The 11,427-nt window shown below is 44.4% G+C and overlaps 1 protein-coding gene across 1 annotated transcript; it reads left to right on the forward strand.

The window, feature by feature from the left end:
• Nucleotides 1–1,330: 1,330 nt before the first annotated feature.
• Nucleotides 1,331–9,576, forward strand: T265_14415 (hypothetical protein; the record flags this gene model as incomplete). Its single annotated transcript, XM_009173516.1, has 4 exons — nucleotides 1,331–1,397; nucleotides 1,922–2,153; nucleotides 8,407–8,529; nucleotides 9,489–9,576. Coding segments are annotated over 4 exons (510 nt in total), but the record flags the coding sequence as incomplete, so codon positions are not given.
• Nucleotides 9,577–11,427: the final 1,851 nt, after the last annotated feature.

Genomic DNA, 11,427 nt, shown 5'->3' on the forward strand with positions numbered 1-11,427 from the left:
GAGTTGGACTGTTTGCAATATGGCATGGTGAGGCAATTGCCATTTGTCTTCCGCTGTCGGTAACATGCTGATTCGGAATGTTGCCCCCCTCCAGTAGTTATCAAGCACGATAAACGCAGCAGCCAAATATGTTTTTGGGGAGAGCCAAGTCGATGTTCTGGTGCTCGGGCTGATTGATATTCTTAATCTGATACCAAACAAGTTCTCCATTCAAAAGGAACGGAATTCTGCAGACGAAAAAGGAACTTGACAGCGTGGAAGATGCAGAATTTGTGGTTTTGAGTGAGGCGCTAGAACTTCACTTATATTCATTCTCTAGATTTGGCTAGCTTTTTGCTGAGTTCAGCGTCAGTGAGATCTATCGTCCGAGTTAGATTACACAACTATCCACATGAAGTATGCTTTATCCAGGAAAGAACACCATTAGGGTGAATGTTGTCTTCTATTAGGGTTCTGTTGTTGAAAGAAGGGGATGAATGCTTGGTGTGGAGGAGACAGAAATCATAGCAAGCCTTTCAATCTCCACCATTCGGTGAAAGTTGTAATCTGTCTTAGGCTCTATATATATCAGTGAATCACTTCCTGTCGGTTGAAGTTGAGCATAAAATTGATGGAAATTGGAGGGAAACGCCGAGGAAGAGGGAAAGGGGCACTGGTCTGTCGGAAAGTTTTCGATAACCTTAGGAGTGGCGCGTTATGTCGGAAGACTCGAAATGTAACACTGAGTACATGCATGTCAAACAGCTTTAATCCACATCAAATATACACTTGCATGTGATTTATTGTTCATTCGTCGTAACCTTGATCTCTCTGTCATTGTGATAGCAAAGGATCCAGGCTGCTCATCTGTCTCGTGTGTCCCTCTAGAATGTTTGGCTGCCTGTGTCGATAGGTTTCCCCCCGAAAATAGGCGCTAACACTATATCTGCTGATTATCCGGTTTTATGGGACCGTGTTGTCATGCCACACAAACTTTGACATCAAACATAGAAACAACTTCATGAAATACATCTCGAATTTCGACAATACGGCGTTTATCCGAGCTTCTGCTCATCGGTGCACACTAGATATCAACGCGGAAGAATATAGCAGCGAAAGAAAGAAGGTCTTCACTGCGTAGTTAGTTGTTAAAAAAACACCAACTGAGCAGTTACAGACTATTGAACAGGGAGCAAAACTGTCATATGCATCTTGCGAATATCCATCTTCTCCTTGAACGCGTCTTCCTGAACTTTCCTGGATATTCACTGACTGTTGCTCAAATCCAAGCAAATGCGACTCCACAAGTTCTGTAATTGATCTCACTTTTCAAGAGGCGCAAAGCGGATTTATGAGAAAACATACTACTCGCTTGTCCCCATCAGTAGTATCACCGCTACGCACCTACCCCTTTAAAGGTCGTTCGCATGCCACCGATTTTCGCTTACCTTCATCAGGTCGACTTCGGCAGCAGGTCTGCTTGGCCGCTCTTCGGGTGTATCATGCCACTTACGAAGCTGCGTACATCATCTCCGTTACATCAGTAGTCAAGGGCAGTGTGAAATGACAACGAGATGCTCGGTGAATTTGCAGTTGTTTTCATGATCATAGGCTGAAAAAATATGGGAAACGATGCACTCCGGTGACACAGCTTCTTTTAGTTGCCAGACGTGAAGCGGACTTTCAAATCAGAGCTGCACCTGTTCCCAGCTCACGGTTTGCCCAGTTGAGAGCATCAGGTATTCACGCACTAGACGATTCAACTGGGTTTACGTGTCATGACAGCACTCTGTTTTGTACTCTGAAGGAATTGATCATTCCACCTTACCATCCACATTCCAGCGGTCTGACGATACGACTTGTTCATTTTAGTGAACAAACGCACTAGACGATTCAACTGGGTTTACGTGTCATGACAACACTCTGTTTTGTACTTCTGAAGGAATGATCATTCCACCTTACCATCCACATTCCAGCGGTCTGACGATACGACTTGTTCATTTTAGTGAACAAAAAGTGATGAAGCCGAGAGGCAGCGGAAAAATCCAACACTTTTTGGCGCTCATACCAGACGATACAAAATCAACAAATGAGGTGATCTACGACCAGTGCACTCATCTGCACACCGATTGGTTTTTCATGGGAAACGCCCCTGAAACCCAGACGAATCACTCGTTAATGACGTTCTTCTTCAACTGAATGTGCTGTACCAGGCCGCCTTATGTCTCACTTGGTACAATACCGAATCAGTAAGAACTCCGACCGATCTAGTTCTCCATCAACGTAGGCAACTTGTCCCTGGACCCACCGTGGAGAATCAAGTGTTCCATTTGTGGGAACTCACTACAGAGAGAGATAAATTACTGGGCAGTATGGGGCCAATTCAGGCCTGCTTACTCACAACATCCTCGGATGGACCATAAATTTTCTCCGAGGAGAATAGACGGATGGACTAGTTACACAGTGTGTCGGAAATGTGGATCACCCTGGCTGGTCATGACAATCAGATGTACACAGTCGCCTAACCATGCCACTATATTGGACAGAATGCTGATACGTGAAATGCAGCTGTATTCTCCATGTTGATCCCCGCATCACACCAAATACCACCTAGATTACTTGGTACCAACCATTTCTTCAGACAATACGTCATTTTTAGAATTGGACAAGAGGCTGTTTGGATTTCTTGTGGTTTCATTGGTAGACTCTACTTGTCTCCAGCCTTCTAATTGATTCCTACCCTATATTAATCAAGATGTTGCTGCATATTGGGCATCCGAACGTTCTGATACAGGCGGGCTGGGTGATAGCTCTTTGCAGGACAGTCACACCATTAGTGGTCTCTCCTGTCCCACAATCCGAGTTCCAACGGTAAGCCTTGGTCATGCGCTTGTGGATGAGGGTTTCGGAACTGAAGACCGATGTCCATGGACCAATCACCGGAAAAGCAACTACCAGCTGACTTCACGGAAATACTTCGCTTTCTAAAAAGCTGCAGTTTGTTTGTTGTGGCCGAAGCTACAACGGCAATGATGTGGTAGCGGAGCACAGTGCAACAGGACGATCAATAGCACGTGCATTAATTAATTTTATGACTCAGCCAGTCCAAGCATCCCACAATATTCGTGACTCAATAAATCCACTTTTCGTTACGGCTGATGGATCACGGCATAACGAGGGATGAAATAGAATAACCGTGTCCACAAGCCCCTGAATGGCGGAAGATGAGAGTGTCTTTATAACAAATTGCCTATCTGGAGCCTAAGCCATATCTGTTTATTTACACCGCCCGTGTTTGAACAGTCCCCTCCTGTTCAGAGGCGGCTAACCTTGTCATTTCATGAAAAGATTCATGTTTTGCAGCGTGCCCTGTTAAAGTCGACCATCTTAAAAGAGAGATTCACTTGAGTCTCCCGTAAGAACCAAATTAATGCGTAGATGAGTGTGTTTTGCGAGTAGCGCGCCAGTTAGGGTAGAATCGAACAAAGGGTTGACGGAAACTCGGGAACAGTACCTACCTGATCAACCATAAGGGGTTGAAACTGGTCGAAGAGTTTTCAGCAGCGTTATGAGTAGTGTTCCGTCGGAAAGAGATCTATGTTCGAGCCAACCAGTGTGGTACATCTTCATCTATGTTGCAAGGTTACCTGTCCCCGCAACCAGTGTCTGCTGAACAGATCCAAATTAGTCCGTTCAAAGAAGTGAAAATTACCATACTTGGGCCACGTGTATCGTTAGGCTATAAGCCACCAATGATGATTCTATTGGGCCTGGTGGTTGGGTTAGTAAATTGACGGGGCGTCTTCTCATATCTTCATCCCCACATTTATTGTACAAAGCCATTTAGAAGGGATTTTTGCTCTGAGTTTCCGGTAACGCCCCCTGGAGGCATTTTCCCACGAAACGAAACCCTTTATAAAAAATCATTCAGCTGTAGCGCACTTTCGGTGCCCAACTGCCATGTCACCCAAGGGAAGCACGAGGGTTGGGCCGGTCTAGACAGGAGAAGCCTAGAGGTCGGGTTCGAACCACGGATCTTCCAGTCAGTAAATTCGCGCTCTGAGCCATCTCGCCCAAAACTAACTTGGCCTTCATTACATAAAATAAGCATTAGAATGTGCTGATGGTGATGTGAGGAGATTTAGCGATTGTCCACTGAGATTTCGTCCTGCAGATGAAGCCACTCCATGCTTGACAGCGGGGAAGCGCTGTACAGTAGTGTCATCCTTATGGGGAATTATCAATAGCGCCGCACATCTTACGAAACTCCAGGTATATACAAACCCATGAACTTCCGGTTAGCAGTTCGATCGGCGACGAGCGGCTGATCGGCGTTGTGATTAACCTGCACTTGGATAGGATACGACTCCCCCAACCACGGAAACCACATCACGTGGTTACGTATTGAGTGGCCCCTCGAGTGACGATTTCTGAGATGAAAGCTTCACTTGTCTTGTGATACTGTTGTTCTTCCGAGTTACTTATACACTGATGGCAGTGTGAGATCTGACAATTTTTGGATGAAATTTCGTCCTGTATGTGATGTATGCCCACGCTTTTGAGAGCATGATTATACTGATTTAGTTGAGCAGACCGGTCTGAGTAGCGTATACACGAATCTCGAACTTTCCACCTTGAGACGTGCTGAACATTCTCGGCGCTTCAGATTCCACATTCACATAGTATGCGTATCTGTTCTTCGCCCTCGACTTTTAATTTCCGAAAACAGATTTCTTACCGCACCGTACATCGCTGCACCATCGATCTTCCGGAGAATATCATTTTTGTAATGCAAGCACCACGAAAGCCTTAGTTATTGGACTTGTGTTATCCACACTTACCATTTTTGACCCAATGTCAAGGTGTGCAAAACTAGTGGCAGGTTCGAATTTCCACTTGAGGGATACGCACTTTTGACGGTTCTCAAAAAGGATGAGAGCGAGCTGTGCGCTGCTTCTAAGGCCTTTCAGTCTCGATCGTCGAACCTCACATTCTATTGTTATTTGTTCTTTATTGAATCAACTACCGAATGACCGAATTAGAGTACCGACGGGTTTTTTGTAAGAAGCGATCAACTTTGGGGATTTCTGAAACGAGTATGAAAGTAGACGATATTAGCGCAGAAGTGTTTGAGCTCATCCAATTACGTGAATTATCGTCCCAGCAGTATCTGTCATAACACTGAAAATGGGCAGCTATCACAGAAGTTATCAGAAAAATATAGTAAGCCACATGAGTGATGGCTTTTTCAGGACTGAAGACATTCCACCCCTATTACTGACGCGCTGGTCACCCACTTGCCCGACACGAGTCATGTGATTACTTCTAAACACCCTTTTCGAATATTGTACCAAGCGCCTATCTACCCACTAAGATCCGATCAATATCAACGTCTCGCCTCAACCGGGGCAACTGCGACTCGCTCGCGCATCTGAGCACTCAGAAAGCATTCGTAGGTGCACTTAGTCTACTATGGTCCGCCCACGTGAGTACTGTTCACTCAGGTCGATCGATCGTGCAGTAAACAGTTTTCGCACTTTTACCCGCAGTGTCCGATTTATCCTCTTTTTGTCTGTATCGAACAGTCGCTTTTGCTCTTGTAATCCGTCGATCTGCATTGATCAGAGAAAGAAATCACGCAAAACATTAATGCATCTCGATTTGTGTTCCAAAAAGCTTACTTACTTCTAAATTATTTGTATTATTTTGAAATTCTACGAAAATACGACCATGTATCCCCATGTATCCTCTCAATCATGTCCTGAATCAACCTGGTCGTGAACTACAGAACCATGGTACAATGCATCCAAGGTGGTTTGATATTCACGAACTTTAGAGTAAACTTATGTAACCCGTCTTCCGAAGGGACCAGAGAACTACGCGCGACTCTTTTTGTTGCTGAAATACAGCTGGTTACACGACCAAAGGTGTTCTGATTAGGGAGCGGCTAGCACTCAGTGAAAAACCCAATCAAATGATCGACGGGTCAGCAATAGGATGTGAATATACGATCAACTAATGCGCATGCGATTATCCATCAATCTGGGTTAAATGAGGGGAAAAATCAAGTCACAGGAATTATTAATTTCTGAGTGACTTTGAAATACCTCAATATAGGATGAAGGGGAAATAGCATTCGCTATTCATGTGGATCTCCATGATTCCATTTTCACCCGGGAAACAATGTATACCTTGGTGCTGCATTTCAAGCAAATCAGATTGCGAGTGCATCACCACGTGAGCTCAATAACCTCAAGGCCACATTGTGTACAGCGTGTGATCAGATTCCCCTGAACAATTGAGTCCATGCTATCAGAAACGGCGTGGACTATGGTCTGGCTACCGCGAATGAGTTTTTGATGACATATAGTTATAGAATATGTATGGTAAGTAGTATACTGTATAGTTAATAAAATCTAGTGTGCTCATACGTAGTTAAGAAAGTTGGTAAATATTCACTTCTATCGTTGACTTTCGGTACTAGGACCAACCGAAATGAACATATTGGATATGACTGCCACATAACCAAATCGGATTCCACTGACTCTCCACGGAGATGCTTTTCTTGGAGGTTGCCGTGAGTAGTGCACCTTTAATCACGCATAATTTGTTGGCGGAATAATTCAACTAAATAACAGATTTAGAATCCTCAGCTCTAATATCAATTCGCAGCCTCTTATGCCGTCTAACGTTATTCATCGCTCAGTGAAACCATCGCGCCGAATCAACGTCAGTTGTGAAATTTTTCACACCTTGTACGCCATTGTACGCAAGGGCTCGAATAAGTTTGATAGTGATTTTATCAAATAGTATTAAGGTGGGCACCGCACAACAAACAACACACTGAGCATCACGTCGCTAAATATGCTCATCTGTACACCAACCGGGATAATGGAGCTCCTGAAATGAGGTTGACAAAAAGAGCATTCGCGCATGTGCGCGCGCGCACTGTCTGTTCCAGAAGGTCGTCTTTAACAGCGGTACCGTACCTATTGGCAAAGATGGCTGATTATGATGAGACAGTTCTGTTCGCTGTTCTGCTTCCGCAGATTGTGGCTACTCAAGGGGTTGACAAGCAGCCCGAATGGTGTCAAACTGCCAATCGTGGTGCTGATAGTCTGTTTCAGCACAATGGCACAACTCACACGCGCCACTTGACCGAGCGTCTGGGGTACACCGAACGGCAAGCAATAATGCTGGAGAACAATAAATGTGACAGCACAAAAACTGGAAGGCGAAATAACGCTTATCACAAGCACATATACTGTATGAATGAGTCAGTCCCAGAAACACACACAGACAGACACGAGAGCCGTTTGACGGGTTTGTGGTGAGCGAAAAACAGAAGGATCGGGTCCAGTTATTGTAGCACAGGCAACAGACTTGACGCCCGCGATTGACCGGATGTTTGGCAGTTCGGGCCTGGTCTACAAACCGCTCAGTTAGACAACATGGGCGCCGCACCTGGAGAGAGAGAGAGAAAAAAAAACACCGATAAAAATTACTACTACAATTGAACGGCATTGACACAAAACTGATAAACAATATTTACAAAGTACAGTCGTCAAATGTGTACCAATCAAGCTTGTGCTTTTCGAAGAAAGGATCATACTCCTATCATTTTGAGGGAGGTTAGCAACATGAACAATTTCTACGGTTCGTGTGCTTTCAACACTGCTCACTCAAATTGTCCCCAATTGTTACTTTTGTTCACTACCTTAATGCTCCCACCAAAAATACCGTTTTTGTTGTGATTTCCCAATAAATTGACCGTTTCGTAAATCGAGATGATTTGTTGAAGAACCCTCATTCAGTGGTCCGGATACAAACTTGTGTGAACATTTAGCCAATGTGGCAAAATTTTTTGTCGTTTCACTAAGGAAAGACAGCATCTGACGTCATGATTTGTCAGTGACGAGAACTAATGGCGCTAATATGCTTTTGTTGGGGGGCAGTGTCAGGTAGTTTCTCCGAAATTTCTTGAGGTTCTGAGGATGCTGAATTACTTCCTCGAGTACCACATTTCTTTTGATTTAATGTCCTGTGTGAATAGTTTCAGGAGTTAATACGGACAGCTAATTGGAAATTCCACCAAATCACTCTGTCGTCAATTTTACAGTACATTAAAGTAAAATATATTGTGTTGCATGCTGATGTATAGTGTAGTACATGGGCACTGTGCTTATGGGGACTCGTCTGAAGCGCGCCTCCCCGTCTGGGGCATGCGGAACGACGTTCCCATCACGTACGATTTGCGGGTGTGGTTCCCCCGAAGGGCTACTGGAAATGGAACAATCTCTTCCTGATGCCAGATTGTTGGATTAGGCGAAAGAACACCAAGTCCAACCATCGAGATGATGATCTCTAAGATTTCATGTTTTAGTGTGACGTTCATATATTTTTCTTCTGCAATCCAAAACTGTTCAGGCATGCCACAGAAGCACGGCCGATGACGACGGGCTTTCACCTAACGTCGATTAGAGAGCCCGGATCAAGGTCAAAAGTGCGCTTTAACAACTGCGATGCTCCTTGTAACTTTTGCTCACGCTTGTTCGCAATAAACCTGTTGTGCTCCTTATTGGCTAGTCCCTTTTTCTGGTACCAAAGCACTGGGGCGAGGACAGCAGTTAGTCACAACAAAAACTAACGCTGATTTCATTGGTAATGTGTTTTGAATGCACCACAAACTCTTGGTGACCATTATTGTTTCAGTCACAAACGCCCTATATGAAGGCATGCCCTGAGTCAACAATGGTCGATATCATGAAACGAGCATTGACTACCGGAGTTGGGACATGACTACACACAGTCAAACCCTTGACTTCAGGTGGGTTTATCCGGATAACAGCGTGAGACGGTAAGAAATGAAAAGGTTCCGACCACGGCGCTTTGCTTGCACTTTCTTAGGAACTGAGAACTGAGTAGATATGGATAGTGAATCGAAAGGTCATGTAAGAACGGCTACTCGGGCCGTTAGCCCAACTGTCAGTTCGACTTGGAAGGCTGGCTTTTCCTAAAAATTCACGACGGAAAACAGGTCGGCCGAATCCCTTCGCACATCTCCAGCCATCCAGATTGGCTTTATTGCTCTTCCTACAACCTCTTCTTTGGAGAGACATTGCACCAAAGAATACCGGACTATTAAACAACGAACATTCAATGCTCATCTTATGGCTACATGTTAGTTTTACAACGGAAATAAAAAATCTTTGTCTGTTGAAAAACAGTATTCGTGTAGGATGGTACAGAGGAACCTGCCGTACATACTGAAAGGGTCCGTGAAAACCGGAGAAACCTAAGTTCAATCAATACTTCAATACAGGTACTCAGAGCGAGTGCATCAGCCGCTTCTCAGAAAAGGCAACAAGTTCTTCCAAGAAACACCTGAGATACCGATATGGTGATCTGGAAGATACACAGGACACGTAATGATGCAGCGGAATCTGAAGAAAGCTTCACCAAAAAACGTCATATTTTACATCTCACAACAACAGTAATTAGAATATCAGGATCGGTGTCGAGTATCTAGGTTCAATTACATTCCTGAAGCACTACCAAGAGCATGCAGGAAATCAGAAGATGACTGATGCTTCTCCGAGTGAGCATTACTTGAGTTCTTGTGTGGGAAGTAAACAGTGGTGTTGGAAAAATCTCTGGCATATTTATTCCTGAAAGATGAGACTCATCGTCCTGTGGAAAGCATGGGAAAGCACATTCAAGCCTTTTTTCTTTCTGGGAAATGTATTGTTTTCTATTTTCTCATTTCCTTGTAAAGACATGTTTATTTTAAATAACTCACTTAACTCTGAGCACTACTCAAACAAGGTTTGATACACAAATAATCAGCATTTGCTCCTGAAAATGGGTTGACAAATTTAACCCGGCCTTGTGAGCAAATGCTACAAGGGTGCAGTAGAAAAACTATCAAAACCCCTGATTTCATCAAATTCCTCAAAACCCTGACATCTGGGGTAACTAAACTGTGTATCTCGACATCTGACCCCGATCATCATCATCATCATCATCATCATCATCATCATCATCATCATCATCAGATTAAGGCCTTATACATGCTGCTTCACAGAGGTAATTTTTACTGGAAAAAGCAAGCCGCACAAAGCGGCTTTGCTCCAGACATACTGTGTTTGTTTTTCTGAGTCTTTTAGCGGATGTTTCGTCACAAGTAGCTGATGCTTTGTCTTTCCGTCCTGTAAAGACAAAGTGGCATTTCATTGCCGTGGAAGACAGACGGCAAGACCAGGAGACACCTGACCTTGGCGTGCTAACTGATCTTACTGAGCTAAACTGTTGGATGACCCGAATGTGGGTGTATCAGCCGTATCCACAGCCACACGTGACGGGATTATTGAATAAGTAAACCGCCGACCTCTTTTCTACTCTTTTGTCGGGCTGTGCCTTGTGTGTGTGTGGGGAGGAGGTGATTGGCTCTTACACGACCGCTCTTGACCCTGGGCCATCACAAAGCGTGGGGCGCAAGTGGTGCTGTTGCTTTCAGTCCACTCAAGACACTCTCTAGACTTGCGTGATTTGGTTGGAACTCTCACGTGACAGGAGAATTCCACCAAGGATAAGTCGGTGAAACAAAATACAGCTCTCGATTGCTTTGTTCATGGAAAGCATGGAAAGGAGTAGATGAGTTAGGCTTCTGCCATGGTGTACGTCATTTAATCTGTGCGGTGAACAGAAGGGGGCGGGTGAGGACTGAAGAGTTAAAAAGTTTGACCTGAACTGGGGTCACCGTGTTTTCTCTACGTATTCCACGCTGGTGTTTTTTAGCCTTATTGCACGCGATCCGTTGATTAGAGAATGCCTGATGATGTTGAAAACTAACAGTGTCACGTCTCATCCTGTAAGTAAAATGAACCCAGTGTGAAAAGCACTCATCCATTGAGAACCACTCACTGTTGCGGATCTCCCCACAGATTCTCTGTTATATTACCGGCGTTCTTGTGGCACTTGACTGTGATTTTAATCGCAGTTCACTGGATCATCGGAGACCTAAGCTCTAAGGTGTCACTCCTACAGTTAACTTCATCCAAAGAGACTGAAACCTTTATCAAAAAAGGAGATTCCATGGTCGCACAAAAGGGAGCACGAACTACCCTCCTTTCGTCAGAGTATACGAGACACAGAGCTTTTAGTGAACAAGGCGCACTTTCACCGTTTCCTGCTAGTGCTAACTCAAGGCCCGACAGTGAACTTTTCTTGGAACCGAGAGCTAACTGCTTGTCCATATAGTTGGCGAAGAGAACGAACAAACAACAATGAATGTCCGCCTAACTGAAATTCTACTAGCTTGGTTTTCACTCAAAATCTTGCTGTATTCTTCAGCGACAGCAGAGATTCGGGTGTTTTTACCCATTTCAAGGTTTATGCTAAGTTGTCCGGCCTCGGGCAAATCTTCTGGCTCGTTTATATATTGGAGGT

The sequence above is a fragment of the Opisthorchis viverrini genome, assembly GCF_000715545.1.
Source record: "Opisthorchis viverrini unplaced genomic scaffold opera_v5_190, whole genome shotgun sequence".
Classification (NCBI taxonomy): domain Eukaryota; kingdom Metazoa; phylum Platyhelminthes; class Trematoda; order Opisthorchiida; family Opisthorchiidae; genus Opisthorchis; species Opisthorchis viverrini.